The following is a 24,000-nucleotide window of genomic DNA, read 5'->3' as shown; positions in this document are numbered from 1 at the left end:
CAATAAAACTATATGCATATACTTTTGAATACACAATTGAGTATATAAATAATGTGTCATTATATAATGAGTAATGTTATGTATATACACTTTTGATATACAAATTGAGTATATACGATATGTTATCATGTGATTCGGTAAACATGACACAAAATTTATATACCTAAATTATGTATCAAAAGTATGTATACATAGTTTTCTTGTTATGTGATTGAAAAATTTTGAATTAAACGTAAAATAATACTTAATAATATAATGATACATCATCTGTGTACCTATAAATTAATGGATTGCAAATGATGACTACAAATTACTGTCATATGTTTAAGTTGATTACTGCCAGAGCCTATATTTATTTCTCCGAGTGAGCAGAGGTAGCACCGAAGTGCATTTACCATTGGCAATAATTGGGAATCCATCAAGAGAATGGCATCCTGACAAATAATACTTGAAATATGGGGCCTTCAATAATACTTGAAAGCTTGAAATAACAACCACCAAAATTGGTCTGAGATTTGATGCAAAATCCATGTAGATTTTGTACCAAGTCAATGCACCTAAATAAGATTAGAAGGTGAAGAAAAGACCTAAACAATTATTAAGATGTGGGATTTAAAGCAATTTCTCAAGAGCCATCCACATAAAATGATTCAACAATAGTAGAAAAAGAAGTACAACTTTGAGAGGTGATGTTACATACCTTCACTGGATTTATCAATTTTGTGTCAATATCAAAGTATGCGGCTCTGAAATTCTTTGCTAACCTCTTCTTAAAACCAAATCTAAATGATCGTTGATAACCGCCATATAGGGAAAGCCAAACCCTTAACAACAAAGAATAAACTTGCATGCTAATATTGACATTTCATAACATTACAAGCATTGACAGGATAATGAAGAATCACTGATACTAATGACAAGAAAATACTTACAATGCAATAACTGCAGTGGTGTTTATCATGTGGTGGGGTGTTGCTGATTCATTTTGTAAACCATCATAAAAAAGTTTGGGACCAAGGTCATTTCGCAATCACAGTAAGAAATTTGCAAATTCAACAAACATCACTTTTCATGAAAAAGTTTGTGTCCATGTGGGTCTGGCATGGGAAATGTCCAAAAGGAAATTATGGTCAGCAAAGACAAATGCTAGAGAATGGAGAATGAATCATCTTATGAAATTCAAGTAAAATTATCACAAATAATAATGAATCACAGCTGCCGCACTCACTTCCAAAACCTAAAAAGAGCCTCGTTTTTATTCCACATGTTCAAAAGCATGAAATAGCATAAGCATCTAGTTTGTTTCCCAAATAAAGCTGCACAGTGTTCATGCTTATATTTGTCATGCCAAAAGTAACCATTCAAATTCATGTGTTCCTTGCCTACAGATTGGAAATTATGCATTTGGCTTTTAACACAAAATATGACTGCTCTAGTGGCAATCAATAGCTTCAAACATAGAGTGAGGTGATAAAAACAACATCAAATCATAGTGACTAACTACAGAGTTCATATTTCATAATTCCAGAATATTTGGCCAGAGCAGACCCCCTAATCATGCTATTAAATTAAGACCGCAGAGAAAATAAGCCTATCTTAAAATATCAAAAGCACATGATATGGAGCTGATTAATTAAGAATGAAGAAACTGAAAATGGGAAAATGAAAAGCAATAATACCATCATGCATGATATGCAAATGATTCTATTTGTTCAATAATTAAAGAGAAGATGAAAAGGAAAACATCTTTAGCTACTACTATATGTTGCATGCCCTCAGGAATCCTTAAAGGATTAAAGTTTTGATATCAGTTGTTCTCAAGATGACTACATGCACTACATGTTAATGGCAAGTGGTCACAGATTAGCAGAAGAAGCCAGATAAACCACCTTGATGGCTACATGATGAGCCTTCAAATCTTATCCACCTGAGGGGGCAACTTCATGCATTCCCATTGCAGGCAGATTCATATGAAAGCTCCCCAGTGAAATGGCCTACAAATATATTCTTGGCTGTCCTGTGACAGTGTAAAGTTGCTGACCCTTGTGGTTATCAACATCAATGCCATCTTCAATCAAAGTATCTACATTATTTCAACAGTGAATGAACAGTTCATCACCTGTCACTTTTTCCTACCTGCAATCATTTTCTTTTTCCTGTAATTCATGAGTTTGTGCCCCAGAACAGTAAGATAAATTATGCAATGATCATTGCAATCATCAGCATGACACAGAATTATTATAATTAAAAGAAAAGAGCTGGTCAAGAATGGATAGCCATAGCCCAATACAAAACCCTTTATTTCTCACAAATTATGGTGGTAGAAGTAAATTCAATGCTGCTTAACCTACAGAAAAAGATTTCTGCACAGACAACTACTTATACTGCCACTATCACTGCCAAAGAACCACTATTACCAGCCACCTTAACTTAGAAATTCTCTAGTTCTTTTTCCTTGCGTGATCCTTTGTCTTGTATGTAACTGTAATATTACTGAGGTTTTCAATTAAAAGGTAGCAGTGTTCAGTTGAAATATGTAAAGAGTGGCAAAAGGAATCATGTCCTAGAACAGAAGCAGCATACAAAAAGCCTCACCAATGTGTATACACAAGTATTCAACTTTCAATAGTGTGCATGTATAGTTCCTAATTCAGATATGAAATCTATATGGTCACTACAATGAGAAAAGTAAAAAAATCACAACACAATTTAATTATGGGTATATGTGGAAGTTTTATTGTCTTATGTAACATGTACAAGGCTGAATATTTTCTACTTTCATCACTTTGCTATATTTATGTCCTTTGAAGTGATTTATTGTTATTTCCACTACTTATAACCTTAAAATCGTTTACTGAGTTCAAATGAACATGTAAGGTAATCAAATCAACTGTCAAACAAAGAGTTATTTGTATAACCCAAGTCTTGCCAGTTTTGCTAAAGAAAATTCATAATTTGTTGTAACTATTGACCATCCATATGCGTTCTAATACTTCTTTTATCATTGAGCAACTATTTCATATGGAGACTTTTACATCAAGTTGCTTGAAATTAATTAATTTCATTAACATTTATTGTGCCTTATTTCATGAACACTACATCAAAATGGAATCTACAGTACTTCAAAAGTGATACAATGATTTGGACATTGAAATTGTAGTATTCTTGCTGATATATTAGAAGAAATATGTATAACTTAACAAATTAGATTTCCAACATTATGAGATGAGACTATATCAATAAGCAAATTTTATAAACTGCAGTTCATAAGATTTCATTTCATTCTAATTAATCATTTATCATAGTAATAAAACAGGTTTGAGACGGGTAAATTACATGCTCCCTCCCCCATATTCACCACCATTGGAAAAGGAACACAGGTCGACTATTTGAGCTCAAATTACACATCATTATCATTCTCCCACATCTAGGGTTGAGCTTGAGCTCGACTCAGTTCACATAGAGTTGGCTCGAGTTCGAGCTCGAGCTTGACCGAGCACGGCTAAGGTCGGCTCGTTTCGGGCTCAACCAAGCCGAGCTCGAGCTCGGCTCATTTTTCGTTATCAAAACGACGTCATTTTAATATATATTGATCAAAACGACGTCATTTTGTATAAAAAATTTTAATTGGAAAATCTGACGAGTAGCTCAAGCTCGGCTAAGACCGGCTCGTTTCGGGCTCGACCGAGCCGAGCTCGAGCTCGAGTTGGCTCGGTTCGAATCCAGCCTTACCCACATCGGTGGTGACAAGTATGAATGGACTAAAGATAAAGGTACCAGTGGTGGAGGCAACACATCATTAAAATTATTGTAGCCACAATAACTTGTAAATAATGTAAACTGGGACTTTGTTTGAATAGCATATTTAGAGCCATTTGCTCTTCCCAAACAATCACAAGAAATTATTCCATCATTTCTAATGTGTCTGCACTTTTAAACAATTTATCAACATTAGATCACTTTGAAAACATATTTAACACTTGCTGCAAGTATCAGAAAGACACAGTTGAAATTATTATGAGACAAAGAACAAGAAGCATTTTTCATGTGGAATTCTTCTGGATCATTGGCTACATAATTTCATCTACAAAGTAAAATATTATCATAATGAATATATAAGTCTGTTTGTCACGTTTGTCTGCAAATATTGTGACTTTTATGCTAACATATCTGTCCCATCTTATCCATGAATTTACTTTGGCCTAAAGATCAAATAACACAGCACAGCATAAAAACAAAGCAAATGGACAATGACGGTGCAGTACAACACCCAAGCATCCTCATCTTATAAATCTGAGCCTCCAAGAAAAGAAATTCTACTAGTTTAAAGTGATTAGAACACGAGGAGACAAAAGAAGCATGGATCCAAATTAAATTAAGGAACCATATTAAGGGTCAAGTACTATGATGTATGAGAAATCGTTACTCAAAAGTCAAAACCAAAATCCAAATACGAACCATTAAGCAGCGCTGATTTTTCCCAATCACTACAACAGGACGGGGACTGATGCAAAAACAAGCATATGAGGGATAAAGTGCAATCTAAAGCTATACACGGCATATTTCTCATCATAAAGAAATGAAAGAAAAAACTACAGCAGAAATAAGTTACCTTAGAAGGCTTACATCAATAAAAGAAATCACTACAGAACTATCCAATGTCAATCTAATGCTTCCATCCCTTGGAGTGACCATCTTCCATGTATGGCTCAAGAAATCCTATGAACTGAAAAGACAGAAATGCACATGAATATTAAGTTCTTAGGTTTGCCAGTTGCCAAAGGTAATTTATATACTCCAATCATAGAAAAAACTATTTCCAAAAGGTTGATATTATGCCCAGAGAAATCCTCATTTAGAATTAAAGTCATGGGGTCTTGAAATAGAAATCGCAGCAAGCCAAAGATTTGAACCTTCATGCTTCCCAAGTTTAGAAGCAAAAATGTTTTTACTAAAATGCTCTGCGGCAAAATCAGCAGTAGTTTTTTAATAAAAAATAATGACTGTCATTTAATAAATGTACTCACTTATTCTAGCTTTCATATTAACTGAAGCATTCTATGGTCCATGTTGTATATAATCAAAAGCGGATGTGCTTTTTGCTACTAACAAGACTAATGAAAATTAAGATACAGGTAGCAGAACTGTAACAATAAATTTGTTCTTTACAGTGCCAAAGTCACAGAAAAGACTCCACCAAAATGAAAACCTATTATACCTTGCATCAAATCTGTTTCTTGCAGACGACCTAAACATGTTTGGTAAGAAATTCAAATAGAAAATAAACAGAAAGAGCAATAGAATTAACTAAAAACCCAAACTCAAAATAATTCTCCGACATATATCCTTTCATACACATTCTTTAAAAGAAAAAATAAGTACCAGGAACCTTTCAAATACACAGGACAGTTAACACAAATATAAGTTGCACGCACGCTAGTAATACTAATCATATACCTTGGTTCCATCTTTGGACCACCGTGCACCATAACCATCAGCTACTCTTATCTCAAAGACAATCCCCTGAGGTTGAACAATGTGCACATTCAACCAGCAACAATGGGCTATCAAACGGTAAATGACATCCATTGCAAACCTATTTTTGTCAGAATCTGGAATGTAAATAAAAAAAGGTAAATAATGCAGAAATTAGATTCTAAAACTAATAAATAAATTCATATTTATTTTTTCGTGCCAAGGAAAAATCAGTGTCAATTAGACATTGAATGAGATAAATGAAAGGGGCTAGAGGGTAACTTGCAATAAAGGATACCCATCATCCTAAGCTATTTCACCAAAATCCCCAAACTACACATTGACTATTTCCTACAATAATACATAAGTTCTTTTCATTGAAATTGGATCCTCAATCAAAGGAAGATGCCTAGACTTAAGACTAATGTACTGGAATGCCAATTGATGTCCCAAACCTCCCTTACTATCTTTCAATGTGCAATCCAAAACCTCAAGAGTGAACTCCAAAGAAGAACTGCATACTTCAGCCTCTTAGTTGGGTTGTTTTAAATTTGACAACAAGACGATTGGTGCAACAGGCTATGATATCATCTTAAGTAACCATTAATCTCAAATGGCTATGTTCATAGAAAAGGGCTCAACAATATTATATAAAGTCAAAAAGTACCAAAGTAAAATTCAAGTTCACATTGGTACTAACCACTTCCATTAAAAATACCCCAGTATTTGTTGCTGCTCCTATTAACATGCTTTGCCAAGGCCCTCGCTCCTTGAGTTAAGGTACTACCTTTGACCTCAACCAATTAAACAGATAGTTCAATAATTGCAACACACACGTGAAAAGTATCTTGAGCTAGATACTACAAATATTTCTCTTCAACCAATATTACAATAAAGGCATACAGATATTCCTTCACAAATCATAATCTTACATTTGGTTTAAATGGCAACAAAAATGATGACAGAAGAGTTGATCTTGGTGGGGGGAGAGCATCCAAAATCGTTCCAGGAGTATGTGCAAGACCCAAAAGACTTTGAACACCTTCAAAACCCACTCACTGAATCAAAAAAATGAAATTAACCTACCAACAGATGAAACATAAGACAAAAGACCACAGTAATTAAGCAGCTCACAGAGAGTATAGTGGCCAGTGTAATGTAAGGCTGAGTAGCCAGTTTAGAAACACATATTGCAAGGACACCATTGAGCATTTCCTTCTCCTCCGCATAAAGATTCCTATAAATTTGCATGCCTGAAACAGCCATTCATCCATTACTCCTGAATGATTATGAAATTAATGAAAAGATAGAAGTTTTCCCAAATTCTTAGGCTCTTATTGAACCAGCCATCTACTAGAACAAAACAGAGTATTTGTCTTCCCAGAATGTTAAACTAAGAATGTCTATTTGATTGCTTAAATAGACTATGTAATACCTTCTTCAACAGTTTTAACTCCTGGAAGGATTTTCACAAGACTCTCTGCTTCTAACAACTCCGAAAATGAAGCATAATGGCGAACAGACTGCCAATTAATGAAATTAAATAGGTGAAACTGCAAAATAATGCAAGAACAAATAAGTAATAGATAATATCACCTCAACTTGAAGCATCATGCATTTATTTAACAGAATCGTCAAGCCTGGTTCAAGTCTGTGCCAGATATATAACAAATTAATTAAATATAGTAGGGGAGAAGAATGATTATCATTCATATAATTTAAGACAACAATCCCCCTTCCAAGAAAAGAAAAGTGCATTTTAAAGCTTCATTCAAATCAATAAGCTACACCTATTGTAATCACCAATTGCACATCTTCCCTCAACTGTTTTCAGGCCATCTACAATTAATTTGTAACAAAAAAATTAACTACTTAATTATAATCAAATAATAAGAGATCAATAACAAAATATATAAAACATAAATCAAACTACCTTTTATCATTGAAAAGAAGGGTTCCTGAACATCAAGTTCAGAGTCTACTGTATTCAAAATCTACCACAAACCATTAAAAATATTAGAATAAATCTCACAGACCTCCATCAAAGTTTAACCAAATTACAGGTGACCAATTGGTCAAAAAAATATGCAATTTTTTGTGAAATTTCATAAAACTTCATGGGACTCTTCTCTTCAATGTTAGAAGAGGTTTATGCCAATCTTGGAACAAAAAGAGTAGAATCTGTTCTGCTCAACTTCTCTAAATCAATGAAAATTTCCCATCACCTCAATCAAAAATTTCCTCTATTGAAGTTTCGCTATATTGCAGAAGAAAACCATTTTAGTTCTAATATTCATCGGGAACCCGTCCTTAAATTTTTTAAAATATCTTCTTAAACGGTAAAAAGCCTCCCCTAGAGTTCCATTAAGTTTATCGAAAAGTTTCATAAGTCTACCATACAACAAAATTACAACATCACCCATACAATTTATATCGAAATATATTCAAGTCACATATTTAAATTAAAATTTTGATGTACGAATCTATAATTCTGAACTCAGTGTGACTCAAGAAAAGTTAGGCTCAGCCAGTTATTCATTTCCTAACCAAACTGCTAGGGGTGGATTTGGTCTGAACCGAGCTGAACTAGGGGCTGGCTTGAGCTTGAGCTCCTTCAAGCTGGTGGACAACCGAACCAATCTTAAAATGAGCTACTAAGCTGTAGCTCCTGCTCAAAATTGACTCATTCAAGACATGCCGTGGAAGTGAACTAAGCCAACTTGGATTGGATCCACCCCTACAAACTATAATGAACAGATCATCTTTAATTTCGTCAAACTGAACGAGAAAAATGAAATTCCTTCTCAGATAAATCATTTACTAATAATGTATCAACTAAACTACAAGCAATTACGACTTACATTGACCAATTCAGCTCCTTTATTTAAAACCAATTCACTCCACGCTTCTTCTCTCTCTTTCAGCAAACCATCTTCACGAACCAGAACGACACCGTCATTATACGTCCGACAAAACGCCCCGCAACTCACCGAACGAACCAGAGCTAAAGCTAGTCGTTTGTATAGAGGATATAACGGAACTCCTTGAAGTAAATCTTGGTCGAGATCAACATCTGAAACGAATCGATCAATGGATTACGAAATTACAAGATAATTAACAAATGGAGTAGGCGTATTAATTTTATACCGGCGGCGACTGAAACGGCGTTGTTCTCTTCACGGAGAAGATCGGAGCAAAACTGACTGGAGAGGCTGAGGTCGGAGCCTAGAGTTTGGTTTCCGTGAGAGTTTAGAGTGAAGCTCAGTAGCTCTTCTATGCCCTCTTTGAGTCGCTCCATTGTTTATTTGCTTCGTCTTTCTTTAGCTGATTTTGGATTTGTTTTTTTAAATTGGAGAGGAAACTGACAACGCCCTGGGTTTAATAAATGTCAAATACACCCCCTTTTTAAAGAAATGGCTAGATTTTCTAATTTACATCATAACGGAAGTCACCCTTCTGAAATTTATAATAAAACTAGTTTTAGATTCGATATGTGCAATCCAAGCTAGATTTTGAGTTTGAATTGAATGAGTTAAGTTTAAGTTAAAAATCAGACCATTTTTATAAAAATGAGTCAACTTTAAGCAAATCCAAATATTCGAGTTCAAATTGATTAAGACTGAATTTAGAATTAAATTGTTTTTGAATTAAGTTCAAGCTTTAACTTATCGATTTTGAACTATATTTTTTAAATTTGAGCTAATCTCGAATTAGGACTTATTCAATCTTGATCTAGATTAGAGCTACAATTAAGCTAAGTCAAGTATTGCTTGACTCGAGCTACAATTAAGATAGGAATGATTAGTTTGAGTTCGACTCAATAAATTATAGTTAATCCTCATAACTTATATATTTATCAATAAAAAAGTAGTGATCCACCTTAGCCAAATTGCTACTTGTTTTGGACCGAACCAATTCCATCGAGTAAGACAAACCTTAATTTAGAGATTAATCCCACGATCACTAAATCAAGTAAGTTAGAATCAAGAGTTTGATATTAATATGTCGTTAGAGAATACTTAAATTTATACTCTTTCATACATGAAGTCTATTCTTTTATCACTCAGACTATTATTTGGGAGTTAGAAGGCACATGTTATTACCAATGTTTTCAGACACATTAGATTTTGATCTGATCAAGTGGGCGACTTGGGTCTTGATCGAATTGATAAATTGCGTAAATAAATATTAGATAATATTGATCCAAACAGAGATAAAGTTTGGTGATATATGTTACTCAAGTTTAGTCACGTAATTTGGTATGATGATTATATGAGCGATATAATGATTTATTAATAAATACATTTATTATGATAAGAAAGATGAGTAGATATTAACATAATATTGACTATTGTGGACATCAATATGTTTTGGGTGAATAATGACTATTATAACATAATATTGACTATTATAATAAGAAAAATGAGTAGATAATAATTGAGTTATATTATATCACCTCAGTTTTAAGTATTAAATTGAATATCTAAATTATATTTATGATTAATATTAATTTATTCTTAATTAAAAATCATTGAATTAATATATTATTTAAATATATAATTAAATATTCAAAATTATGTGCATATAATTTTATCGATGACACAATAATATTCCTTTGTGACTTAATGGATGGATGCTTATAGTCAGAAATTAAATAAAGAAATAAAAAAAAATTCTGACTCATAGTTTGAAACATTGGGTTGGCTATCCGAGTCCGGACACAGCAAATTTGTTTTCAAATGGTCAATCTTTGTTCATTGTCAACAGGCGCAGAAACCGGGAAGCCAATTTTCGGACTCGGATCGAATATCCGACCATTCAATATGAAGCTCATGCAAGTTTGCCTCACTTTCCTTATATTTTAATGTGATAATGACATTTGGAGGGATCAAACCTTTTTTTTTTTTTAGGGAATTAAATTTTATTTTATTTTTGAAACGATTGAATTTTTAAATTTTTTTATTGTTGAAAATATTAAATTTTCATTATTTTTTATAACAAAAATCAAATTAAACATCTTGTTTAAAAAAAAAAAAACTTTAATTGTGTTTATTCATTACATTCTAAAAGTTTGGTCTAGTAAAATCCCAAAGTTAGGTTAATAAAAAAAAATGTAAGAGTTCAATATGGTAATGGTAAAAAAATAAAAAATTTATTGGATATCTGCAGGTGCTGGAATCCTTAATATTTTTATTTATTCATTTTTTTCTTCCAGATGTGAACTTCTCAGAAGCAGAGGAAATTGAAAGACGCCAATTATTTTTTATTTTCGAATTCAATATCCGACTATTGGAATCCTCGTATAGTCAAAACTCCTCTGTCAATTGTCTTTCTTTCTTTTTGGAACTCCAGCTTAACGGATATCACATATCCGATATCCGGCAATGAACTTTATAAATAAACGTTAACCTCAAGTCTTGTCTCACACAACCAAACAATGGCCATTTCAGAGACTATCAAAGCATTTTTCTCTTCGATTATCAGCTTCATAATCTCCCAAATCCGTCAGAGAATGAACTCGCCTCCATCGTCACAGGCAGTTGTTCCTCAACAAAATTACAACCACTTTCTGGACCAATGGAAAACTGTTGTCATGGCGTTCTGCTTCGAAGCAGCTTTTCAAATTGCTCTGCTGTCTGCCCAAACCCAACTCGCCGTTTCTTTTCATATCCTCTCTTTCGCTATCTTGTTAATCTTTCTTTCTCTCTTTGTTTCAAGCTTCATCGGCAGCAATGTTACTTCAGGCGCTCCGGTTTTTGAGCTAGCATTAGGGCTCCTGGTTATCATCACCGTGGTTTTCGCCATTACAGTTCCATTTCCTCTGAGCCTCAAGTGCGTTACGTGGACTCTGTTTGCAATCTCCCTCATCACTATTTTGATATGCCGAGCCTCAAGTTTTCGTTCTGTTCCTGCTCATTGATGAAATTAAACTGCCTTCTGGTTGTTTTAAAGGTGCTGTACTTGTCCAATTTCCTCTGTTTTTGTATTTGTAATAAGATGGTGTAACATTTCTCGGGCTTTATGTTTGTCTAATGTCCTCTGTTTTTGTTTTCGTATCAAATTAAAGTCATAATGCACAACTCGAGTTTGGGAGCATACTTGTTGAAGTTGGTGTATAATGTTATTCAAGGACTTTCGATGAGATGAACAATCTCGTCGACAAGATAAAGTATGTCATGGTTGCTCTTGAACTAGGTTGTCAAACAGTGTCTTCGTCTAATTTCTTTTGTTTTTTGTATTTGTGATAAGATGGTGCAACATTTCTCTGGTTTTATGGGTGTCATGGTGTAATATTTACTTTTGCACATAACACTAATCTTAACGTAAACCTTAGCAATATTACGCGAAGACCCAATGTTTGAAATGGAAAATAACCCAGGATTGAATCAAAATTCTGAAATTTGGATAGACCTTAACCCGATTGATGTGAAAACAACCTTAGTATAATTAGGGGATTGAATGCCACAAGAACGAATTATTGATAAGTTCTTTGAAGACTGAATCAAGAATGATGAAATCTTGAATCAAGACAACAAGCGCACGAATTTTGGTGTAAAAACGCCATCTATCCTACATTACGAGAAAAAGATATTTATATAATAAATGATCCTAAACCTAAAAGGACTAACCTAACCTATTACCTAATGAACTTCCATATTTTCTAAGCCCATTACCTATTTAATTACCCAAATACTCTAATTAAAATTAACATAACAATTGGGCTTGTAACAAATATTAACTTAGCCTATTAAACACACATAGCCCAACAAATAAGGTTTGGGCTTTAGTAACAATTCTAGCCCAATACAAATTAAGCAGTCTTGGACGCCACCCTTGAAACTTCTTTGGATCGAAATTACAAGAACTCTTGGACTTTGGCTTGAATTAGATTAATTTCTCTTTTAAATCTTTTAAGTACCCAATCCTTTTAAAACAAATTTGCCTTGACCTCCTAGTCTTCAATAAGCCCAATTAAGGCATGTTGCATCTTCTTAACTTTTGACCTCATGATTGGTCCAATCGAAATGTGCAAAGGATCCTTATGGGACTTGTTCGACTCTTTGGGTTTATTCCAAGCTTCCAAATGTGGTAGTTGCTCCTCCTTGCTGCTATCAAATATATATATATATATTTATTTATTTATTAGACAAGTTAAAAAACATAAATATTTTCAATATAATGATATTTGTGCCTAATCAACATGACAGTTTAATTGAATTGACTCAATAGTTGAACCAACTTTAATGCAAAGGCTAAAATGAGCTTTAGCTTTAACCCAGATAAGAGTAACCATCGTGTCTTGGTTAGATCAGCTAAAAAAAACTATACAAGTCCCTTGATTAATTTAAGGTAAATGACTATTTCCCACCCAAGGTTTGATGAAATGCTAAATTTTCACTTTTAAGTTTGAAATGTCATTTTTTTTTTACCTGTTTGTTAAATTTGTTGAAAAAATCTATTAATTATTTTTAAATTGTTGTAAAGCCAAAAATCCTTTAAGCTAAATAACACAATGCCCCTAATATTTTATTAAATAATCTCTTTACTCCTAATTTATATTAATGTTAATTAAAATAATAAAAAAAATTACTAATACAAATATAAATATGAGTGTCAATGATGTATAATTGTATGTTTAGGGGAAACATAATTTTTAAAATTGTTAGGGGTGTTAATAAAATTTTTAAAGGGGTTTAAACTTTAAAAATTCAAAAAAGTTTGGAGTGCTTTTTTAATTATTATATTTCAATATACCCTTTGGTAGTTACAAAAATGACAATCACACACCCAAAAAATTGGACAAAATGCAACACATTTGGGGTGTAAATTTTATATTACAAACTATTAGGGTCATCATATATTTTAAAATTATATGGGCTGGATATGATTATTTTTTGAAATAAGATAAAAGAAAATATCTATTTTCCCAAATAAATTTTGAAAAATGACTTTACAACCCACATACTATACATAGTTCAATCTGACAATGATGTTATTATAATATTTTAAATCTTAGGGATATAATAACAATTATTATATTTTTATTATAATATTTAGATAAAATATCTCAAATAGCCTCTAACTATTAAAAGCTAGTAGCTGACATTGACAAATAGGTAGGAAAATGATTTTTCTCAAATATAAAGGTGGGAATATGTTGTTTTATCAAACCTTGGGTGGAAAATAGTATTCACCATTAAGTTATCATATTTACTTATATTTTCAAATCATTAAAGTGAATTGGTCATTTAACATAATCATATCTCAAAAATTTTTATCTTATACTATATCATTTGCTTTAACTGCAAAAAACTTTAACTCCTAATGATTTTGTTATAAACTAAGATAAAGCTTGTACATATTTTCTTTATGGAACAATATTAGGCTTTAATACCAAATGATAGAGATAAAAAAGATTTATTAGACAACTATCAATCAAGTTCAAATTTTCAATGTGAATTGTTGTTTCCAAGTATCAACAAATTGGAAGATAAAATTATGAGTCGATGGTGGGAAATAAAAATAAAAAAGAAAAACAATATATGATTGTAAGAGATTTTCCATTTTGAAATAATAAGAACGCAACTTATATATTTTATGTAAAACGACATTATTTTGTGTCTTACAAAATGACGTTGTTTTATTTTTTGTCAAAGAAAAAAATTAAAAAAATACAACAATGTATAATACAAGCATTTAGTAAGAGTTTAATACGACAAATATATAAAATATGCATTTTATGCGTTTTACGTTCAAAGATACAACTAAATGTTTTTAAAACGATAAATGTGTATAATACGTGAATTTATTAACTAAACTATAAGATATAATAGACGTAAGTTTCCTTACCTAGCTAGTGTGTAGGGGGCTCATTTCCCAATGAGTTGGTGGGAGATAGGGGCAACACCCTCGGACCTGGAAACAGTTTGGACTTAACCCATGAAGAGTCAATTTAGGATTTCTCTTAGAAATAAAATTCTGATAGAGTTTCTTTTGTCTAAACATATTATTCTCTTGTATGAATGATATAATAATTCATTATTTAATTTATTGATTACACAAACACTATAATTTGATCAATTTTTTATCATTTGGCCCTGTTATGATTTGGCCTAGCACTTTCTATATAATTTGTAATGTATGCAATTCTTGTAACACAACATCAAATATTTAGTGTAATACCTCTTTGGGATTAGAATGTATTAGATAATCTATGTGTTTATTTATTTTTAATTAAAAATCATTCAAATACACTAGCTATGAGTAAGCCTACGTCATTTTCTTCTTCAACGGACCAACTTATTAAGAGTAGAAGAAATTGAATAAAGGCACTTTGTCTTTTATGGAATTCAATATCCGACTATTCGAATCCTCATGCTCATTTAGTCAAAAACCCTCTTTCAATTTTCCTTTCTTTCTCTCCAGCTTAACGGATATCAAATATTCGATATCCGACAGTTAAGCTTTATAAATCATATGCTAACCTCAAATCCTCACACACTCCGTAAAACAATGGCCTTTTCAGAAACTATCAAAGCATTTTTCTCTTGGATTGTCAACTTCATCATCTCCCAAATCCGTCAGAGAATGTACCCGCCTTCATCGTCACAACCACCGTCTTCCTCTTCTACTGACACAGAATCTCATGCAGTTGTTCCTCAACAAAATTACAACCGCTTTCTGCACCAATGGAAACATGTTGTCATGGCATTTTGCTTTGAATCAGCTTTTAAAATAGCTCTGGTGTCTGCCCAAATCCAATCCCAACTCCCTGTTTCTTTTCATATCCTCTCTTTCGCGATCTTGTTCATCTTCCTTTCTCTGTTTGTTTCAAGCTTCATGGGCAGCAATTTCACTTCACGAGGCCCAGTTTTTGAGCTAGCATTAGTCCTTCTGATTACCACCACTGTGGTTTTCGCCATTACAATTCCATTTCCTCTGAGCCTCAAGTGCGTTACATGGACTCTGTTTGCAATCTCCCTCATCACCATTTTGATATGCAGAGCCTCAAGTTTTCGATCTGTTCCTACTCATTAGCGAAATTAAACTGCCTTCTTGCTGTTTTTCATGTTCTGTACCAGTTTGATTTCCTCTGCTTTTTGTATTTGTAACAAGATGCTGTAACATTTCTCTGGTTTTATGTTTGTCTTGTATCCTCTGTTTTTGTTTTTGTACTGGGTACTCTTTGTTATCTCCTCGCTCTCTATTGTCATATCTTCAAGTTCTTCAAAATCAGTTGCTTGTAAAAATGGTTGATGATTATTATGCATGTAGCAGGAAATAGAAAGCGGATATCTGTGTCCGAATATGAAATCAAGTGATGAGTCAAAGTTTAAGATCAGGGATAGAAAATTAGATTACTTTTAAAGTCGGATATCCGGATGGAATTTTGACATTACATTAAATGTACCAAAAATAAATAAATAGATAAAACAAGTGTAACATGTGACAGACAAACTGAGATCTTGGAGCAAATATTATGATAAATAGGAAATTATTGTTATTGGAACAAAAGTGCAAAATAACATTTTGAATCCGTACTTCCTAAATTTGGATAACCCTTAACTAAATTCAAGTCGTATACAACACAAAATATGTAGGAAAGAGAGTGATTTGAAGTCTGCCACAATTCTGATATTCATATATGAGTCATTTATATGATTTGACTTCTCTCTGAGGATGTATCCATGGCGTATTGTTTATGAATTTATGTGGAGGATCTGAAAATACAAGAAAATATATTATAGATTACAATTGAATTTTAGAGGATACCCTTTTAAGAATTGGAAAAGGAGCTCAAGTGTAAACCCTTTGCAAATTAGATGAATTAGTTAATACTATTTTCTATCTAGGTTGAATAGAACGACAGATTCTCTTTCCTTATCCACTTAGTGGGGTCACTTGACCTCACTAAAATTCTAAAATTTGTAAAATTTTAAAAGTTTTACTCTTATTAAAATTTATCAACTTAAATCGTTTAATCCCACTGAATAGAATATTACAAATTATTAATCTGTCTTAATTTGATTTTGATGATTTAAGTGTTATGTCAATACTCTTGAAATCGCTCTCTTGTTTGAGGAAATTTAGTCCTAACTCCCCTAATTTTTTCATGTGCTTTCTTTTGCTATCTTTCTTATATATCATTTACTATTTCTTTTGAGCTTTATGTCAAAGTTCCTTCCATTCTTTTCCATTTTATGTCAAAGATTCTATCGACATTAATAAATAAACATTTTTCTCTATTATATATTTTGCTGTTTTTGCAATAAAAACTATCAGATTTGTGTTGAAGTTGTCAACCACTTCATCTATAAGAAGCGACCCACAAAAGTTTCCCATACAAAGTTTGGGCGTGATCCATGAAAAGTCACTTTATGGTTTTTCTTATAAATAATAATTTTAACAGAATTTCTCTTATATAAACATATTATTCTCTTAAAAAAACAAGCCACTAATAAATACATTCATTATAATAATAATTTATATAATAATAATAATAATAATTTATATATAGTCTATCTTTGTGACAATATTTCATCTTTAAAAACTCTAAGTTACTCTTTCCATAAGCATAACCATTAGAAGATATTCACTCCATTATAAGATTACATTACATTACTGTTTTAAATCAATCCCACAAGGTACGAGGCCAAGAAAAGACACCGCAAATCAGAGAGGGTAAAGCCCACAAGGTGGTGGGGAGTCCCTGGTGCATGTTTGTGGCCAAGTTTGGGTGGACCCGACCAGCCCATGGCTGGAGTAGGAGGTGCAGGGCAGGAAGGAAATTCGGGCATTTTAGCTAACAATGTTTTCTTTAATTAGACACGCACAATTGTTTTCTTTAATGTCACTTAAACTTTGAAAACAATGCTTACTTTCCCATTGTTAGTTTATAATAAAACTATGCGTATATATTTTTGATTATTTAAATGAGTATATATACGATATGTTATCATACGATTGGGTGATTTTGAATTAATGATAAAATAACACTCAATAATCTAATAACACATCATATGTGTACCTCATTTATGTATTCAACTGTGTGTACGTATAACATTATTTTATTAAAATTTTCAAATAAAGCATTCCATACAGATATCCGAATTAAATCTTAAAGCTGATGACTCGCAATGTTTTTTATCTCTTTATTTTTTTTTTTTTATGTTTGCTCTCTATTTAATATTTGCTTAAAAATCGAATTCGGATTATTAGCCGACCAAGATTAGAAAAGCTTATGTCAAAAATGTCGAATGTTTTATTCCTAACTTTCCTTTTTATCTCACGTGCCTTAGCCTATTCTTCTGGTTTCAAAGTAGTCAAAAGTGGGGTATACACATATTCACATTTGTATGGTGATCTGAATTCCTAAAAGGGGTTATTTGAATTTAGAACATGCGGATTTGATTGATAGATTTTGCAAAGAGATATGTGGTGGTAGCGGGTGATAAATAAAATAACTGAGACCTGCAGACATGCAACCTGGACCAAGTATACACTCATGTCAAGTATTGGCTAGCTAGTGTTAGTAATTTAAGAGCTGTATTAAAGTTTATGTAAAGAGAGTGGGTGTGCCAGAAAACAGAGAGAACAATATAATTTCTTCTTCATCTTATAGTGAAATTTTCTGCGTGATTGGCCTGTGGCTTTTTTCTTGTATTGGGTTTTCACATAAACACTTGTGTTCCTGTATTGAGTATTGGTGCAATTTATTGCTTGTTTTTCATTGGGTTACATTACCCTATAATTTGCTCATTTTTAAGGTCTTCTGTTTATTTATCTTTCAAATTTTTATATATATATTGAACATACAGAAGAGGAACTTGACTTGGAGGGATGAAGAATTCAGATTGCCTGGGCTCATAATAGTCCCTCCAGAAAAATAAATGAAAATGGATTCAGTAAGATCCAAATAATTATCCAATTCATTAAAATAGAACCTGACATTATCCAACTCCAAAGTTCAAAGATTATGTTGACATTAATAATAAATGTATTCCCTTCTCTTATATTTTATTGTTTTATAGAGTCAATCAGATTTTGGTTATTTGTTGTCATGATTGATAGCATAAATCACACTTTTTAATCAAAAATTAAACTCCGTTTATTCAAAAAAAAAAAAAAAGTAAAACCAAAATAGTAATTTCACCGTTCATAAATTATGAAAAAGATTAAAAAAATAACACTTTCACATTTAAACATGACAATTTAATCTTTTTACAAGTCTGAAAACTTGTTTTTAAATCCCTAAAATCCTAGCTACCATTGATTGGAATCTCACCATTGTTGCCAGCTAAGCAATGGCGTGAAGACTATTGAGAATGGAAATGCCATCTGATATAGACCAGAGAGATCAAGCTATATTATGGAGGCAGATCATAAAATAAAGTGGCGCTGTCATGTTTCGAGTGTATATGAGTAACTGATGGTGAAAATGCCATAAGATGGAGCAAGATGAGTCATTGGAAGTCACAATCAGCACTGTATGTATGGAGTTGGAAATGGGGAGAGAGACATGTGAGATGGCTGCCGAATGTTTTGGTCGGCATGACTCATTGTTTTGAAACATCGGTAGGATATCCGAGCCGTGACAGTGTTTAGTTTTTGTTTTCAATTGGTCATTCTTTGTTGATGACATGCAACGTTTAATTCTCAACAAGCAAAGAAAGTGGGATGCCAATTTTCGGACTCGGATCAAATACTCGACCATTGAATCATTGAGTAAGCCTCTGTCGTTTTCCAGGACATGAAGCAGGTTTGGCTTTCTTGCATAATATTTTTATTTATTCTTTTTCTTCTTCCACGTGCCAACTTCTCAGAAGCAGAGGAAACTGAACACTTTATATACTTAATGTTTTAAGCGTTCTATACTTGTCTAATTTCCTCTGTTTTTGTATTTGTAATAAGATGGTTAACATAAGCCTGGTTTTATTTTTGTCACATGTCCTCTGTTTTTGTTTTTGTAATCAATACATGGGAATTCTTTGAAATCTCCTGGCACTCCATTAATAATCAGTTGCTTGTAAAATAATGATTGATGATGATTATTATTATGCATGTAGCAGGAAACAGAAAACTGATATCTGATCCAAATGTGAAATCAAGTGATGAGTGGATCAATGATTTGGAACAAGCGTTGAGATGGTTAAGAGTTCGGTCCAGGTTTGACCGATCTGACTAACTGGTTGAATTGTTTTATTAGGCTGACATCAATGATAAATATAATTATGTATGTTAGATATATTTACTGGACAAGTTATAAAACATATATATTTTCAGTCTAATGAATTTTGAAGCAGCTCCAATGAAAAGGTTAAAACGAGTTTTAGCTTTAATTTGGATCAGACTAATCATTGAATCTCAATTGGATCAATTGATGGATTACTGATAACAAAGCTAAAGAAAGGATTAGATTTTTTGAAGTCAAATGGAATTTTGCCATTACTTGTATTAAAAATAAATAAATAAAACAAGTACAACATATTAACATGTGACAAATTGAGATCTTGAACTAATTCATTAATATTTAATTGCAACTCATGATGGCCTTAAAAATTGATTTGGCAAAACGGGTGAGTCACTTGCAGAACCTGTGGGTAAACCATCTAAAAACGAATACGCAAAATAAATTTTCTTTCCTTCACATAGTATTTGTGTACTTAAAGAAAAAATATTGAAATTTAAAAAATGAATACAATAAAATAATAAAAAGCAAAAGAGAAATAATAAGAAATTAATATTAGTAAGTAACCCGCGGGTTAACTTGTACTCGTAGAGTCTGATACGGGTTTTAGATATCATTTTTTATATAATTTGACTATTTTTCGAATCGCATCTATATTGACCTGACTAATTTGCCCATTTGCCAAGTCTACTTAAAAACTCTACATATTCCTCAACTAATTTAGGCCAAATGACTATTTCTAAACCAAGTTTTAATGAAATAATATTTTCCACTCTTTAAGTTTAAAAAAGTCGTTTTCCCAATTGATCTGTTAAATTTTTTATAAAATTGTTGAAAAAGCAAAAAAAAAAAAAAAAACCCTCAAGCTAAATAACACTTTACCCTTCAAATTTATATTAATTTCAATTAAAAATAATAAAAAAATTACTAATAAAAGTATGAATATGAGTGTTAATGATGCATAATAATATATTTGTGGGAAAACTATAATTTTTTAAAATGTTAGGGCTGTGAATGAATTTTTTCAAGGGTTTTGGAAAGTTGAAAAAGCTTTGGAGTTTTTGTTTGTAATAAGTTTTTAAAAATGACATTTTCAACCCTACAATACTATACATAGTTCAATCATATAAAGGTATTATTGTAATATTTTAAATCTCTAGGATAAAATGACAATTATTACACTCTTATTGTAATATTTGGACAAATTGACATGAATAGTTATTTACTATTAATAACAAATAACTAACTTTGACAAAAGAGTAAAATGATATGAGTAATGTCATGTGTACATATTTATGAGTATTCAGTTATATATAATATGTCATCATATAATTTGATACAACTTTATCTTAATTCAAAGTCAGTTAATCATATGCTTTTGCAAGGGAAAATAATTAGATTAGTAATGTGCTTTTGCAAAATAGGTTTGAATAAATACACAAAGTAAAGAAAATGTCAACCAGACTTTCATAAATAATGTAAAAAAAATATAGAAAGAGCTATATATATATATTTTTTATTTTTTCAGTTAAATTATTTAAATTTTGATGTAGCATTTCGAAGGGATGTGGAAGTGAATAAAAAAAGAAAAAAATGAACAACAATCAAGATGTAAACATCACGTGGCAATTGACAATAAAGCTTGAGAAGTATAATATTTTGTCAATTTTTATACAACAAAATGTTAATCCTTTCTGTATTAAAAGGATAAAAAACATATCACACATTCAACAACTTAATTAATTATTTTCAAAAAAATTCATCCAATATTTAGTACATGCCCATTTGAATTTGAAGTCATCATAAGCATAAGCATAAGTACCTTCAATTTCATCCACAAAGGAAGAAGGTAAAGAAGGAATTTCACCTGGCATTGATAAGAAATCACGTGCCATCCTAGATAATGTTGGATAGACTGGAGATTTGTGACGCCACCATTGTAGAATGTCAAACATTTCATCTTGAAGGAAACTCGTCTCTCAAATAGCAGTCAAGTTCTGATTTTGAAGTAACATTATAGTCATGGCTTGAAGAGGATGATGACATGCCTTCCATATATTCATTGAAAATATTTGTAACATCATCAATCGCTTTTTGAAGGTGTATCTCAAAATTATTATCATAAATCATTTTGTAGATATTTTCTACCATATCCAATTTACACCGTGGATCCAAAATGACCTCGACTTCTAAAATTGACCTAAAATTCTTCCAATATTCTGCAATATGTTTTATGCTCAGTGATGCAAAGTGGCAAATGTAATAATTATTACTTTTCCTCAACTGAACCAATTTGAAAAAGATGTCACGGATTACTTTGAAATTCACAGTTACGGTTATATATTTAGGATCTACCAACTTCAAAATTTCCTTTTTGTAATCACGTAGCACTTGCCAACCACTATAGAGTAAAGTTGCGTCATCCCAATCCTCTTTTGTAAAATTGATAAACTTGAAATCAGGATCTATATGCTCTAGTTCATTAAATGCTTCTTTACATCCCATTACCCACTCCAGCACTCTAATATCCTTATACCAATAAGGAGGAACACTTTGAGAAATTACTATTTTGCCCATGGACAGAGCTTGATGTACTGCACATTCAAACTTTTGATCATTGGATGGTGTGCAAACGTAGTCCCTAAGCTTAGACACTTTAGCAATAATATCATGTTGCGAAATTTTTATCAAATCATCAAAAAAATCCCAATCCAACATATTTAATAAAGCATAATCCGAAATAATTGTACCAATAAAAGGAAGTGAACCTCGTTTGTTGAACCAACTGTTCAAATTCTTGGTAACTTCCTCATATACTTTTCCATCGCTGATAAATATAGAACATATTTTTGTGTGTATGTTCCAATCCACAAACAAAGACTTCATAATTTCATAGTAATCATTTTCAACTACATCTTCATCCTCATCTTCACATTTTGCCACAAAAATAATCATGTTTCTCAATTCCCAACTATCATCAACAAACCAGATTCTCATGACCCAAAAACCCACCCAATTCCACCTTTCAATTGTTATACTAAAACGAGAAGGAAGCTTATCTATATATCCACGAAATTTGCACTTCGCTTGTTCATAAACAACAAGAATACCATCCTTGAAGCCGTTTAGCCCATACTTAATAATCTTTCGCACAAAATTAAAACCATTTGAATCTGGACCAATTATACTTTTCTCTTTTACTTTATCTGCAACTGCACTTAGATTTCTTAAACCAGGGCAACTTTGTAAATGATTTTTGAGATGTGTGATTCCACTCTTACTTGATCCTACAAACTCTTTCTTACAATGTTGACACTTAGCCCATTCATTTCCATCTTGGCCTACATGCTTTGTGAAGTCCTCCCAAACCTTTGACCACCTTTTTCGTTTTGAAGATGATAAACTTTGTGCATTTGGACCCATCACCACATCACTTTCTTGATTTAGAGTAGGCCCAAAATAAACATTTTGTTGAGTGATCTCTTGTTAATACACAAACAACTCTATCATCTAATAAACCATAGAAACTGAACAAAAATTGAGTTTAAGGAGAGAAACTGAATCTTTGAAACATATTTAAGACAACCAAGCCAATTTGTATAGTTTGCTAGCAAATACATAGACATTGGCTAAGAATTCCAAAGATGACTGAATATATATTTTTCTTTATTAATTGAGGCATTTATGACTTTAATTTCTTTCAAATATATGATATAAAGAGAGAGAAAATGAACCTGTCCATGGTGCTGATCTGTTCCATTGATGTTGGAAGATAGAGGTGGCTCTTCACATTGCACTGAAGATTCAATATCCTTCCCATTTTCAATGACAATAATAAAATAAGAAACTTTATCATTTTGGATTGGATAATCATGCTCTTGTATAAAATATAAATTTTGTTTTTGAAAAAAAGGCTATTTAATGTTATTAAACTAAATAGAAATTTTAAACTATTCTTGGTATGAATTTTTTTTCTATTAGAATGAAAGTTGAATTTTGTGTAATTTGTTTTTTCTCTGAAATACTCTAAAAGCGAAAACCAATTCATTCCCTTCTATTAAAATTTCTCCTTTTCAAATTTTCAATACTATAAATAAAATTATACAAAAGCAAGTATTCCTTGAATCGAAAAGTTATAGGACCGAATTTTTTTTTTTAAAGATTGGTTCAATAATTGGATTTTTGTTAATTGAAAAAAGAATCATATACTTCTATTACAAGACAATTTTTCCTTTACATGAAAAAGAGATTCTAGTTATAACATAGTAAAAAATATATGTAATATAAAAATGTCAGTAAAGCACCTTTCAACTTTTGTTCTATAAAAGATAAAATTA

General features: G+C 31.8%; 2 protein-coding genes across 4 annotated transcripts; both read right to left on the bottom strand.

Annotated features, from left to right (window-relative positions):
* Positions 1 to 4,388: 4,388 nt before the first annotated feature.
* On the bottom strand, positions 4,389 to 8,848 carry LOC123221253. Of its 3 annotated transcripts, XM_044644045.1 has the most exons (12): positions 8,623 to 8,848; positions 8,337 to 8,548; positions 7,409 to 7,469; positions 7,266 to 7,314; positions 7,072 to 7,126; positions 6,911 to 6,998; positions 6,610 to 6,728; positions 6,408 to 6,517; positions 6,176 to 6,258; positions 5,458 to 5,612; positions 5,028 to 5,102; positions 4,389 to 4,726 (listed from the first exon to the last, which is right to left on the bottom strand). In XM_044644045.1, exons 1-11 carry the CDS (start codon positions 8,771 to 8,773, stop codon positions 5,040 to 5,042), a joined length of 1,146 nt encoding a protein of 381 aa, XP_044499980.1. In that variant the 5' UTR covers positions 8,774 to 8,848; the 3' UTR covers positions 4,389 to 4,726; positions 5,028 to 5,039. The 3 variants fall into 3 exon arrangements, 1 of the variants encoding a protein (XP_044499980.1); XR_006503243.1 differs by lacking the exon at positions 5,028 to 5,102 and having other exon boundaries at positions 6,176 to 6,262; positions 8,623 to 8,845; XR_006503242.1 differs by lacking the exons at positions 5,028 to 5,102; positions 6,176 to 6,258 and having other exon boundaries at positions 8,623 to 8,846.
* Positions 8,849 to 21,619: 12,771 nt separating this feature from the next.
* Positions 21,620 to 22,660, bottom strand: LOC123220877 (zinc finger BED domain-containing protein RICESLEEPER 1-like). The gene has a single exon (XM_044643463.1). The coding sequence runs from the start codon at positions 22,658 to 22,660 to the stop codon at positions 21,620 to 21,622; it is 1,041 nt and encodes a 346-aa protein (XP_044499398.1).
* Positions 22,661 to 24,000: the final 1,340 nt, after the last annotated feature.

This window comes from Mangifera indica, chromosome 7 (genome assembly GCF_011075055.1).
Source record: "Mangifera indica cultivar Alphonso chromosome 7, CATAS_Mindica_2.1, whole genome shotgun sequence".
NCBI lineage: Eukaryota > Viridiplantae > Streptophyta > Magnoliopsida > Sapindales > Anacardiaceae > Mangifera > Mangifera indica.
Note: the sequence above shows the minus strand (reverse complement) of the source record. Positions and strands in the feature narration are given on the sequence as shown.

Bases quoted from the DNA above. Each gene is read 5' to 3' on its own strand.
- LOC123221253 (XM_044644045.1), bottom strand. From the start codon at position 8,773: ATGGAGCGACTCAAAGAGGGCATAGAAGAGCTACTGAGCTTCACTCTA. The intron at 6,729-6,910 runs GTATTACATAGT...TGGCTGTTTCAG, and splicing joins AGTTAAAACTGTTGAAGAAG to GCATGCAAATTTATAGGAAT. The intron at 6,259-6,407 runs GTAAGATTATGA...GGTCAAAGGTAG, and splicing joins TGTTGCCATTTAAACCAAAT to TACCTTAACTCAAGGAGCGA.
- LOC123220877 (XM_044643463.1), bottom strand. From the start codon at position 22,660: ATGAGAATCTGGTTTGTTGATGATAGTTGGGAATTGAGAAACATGATT.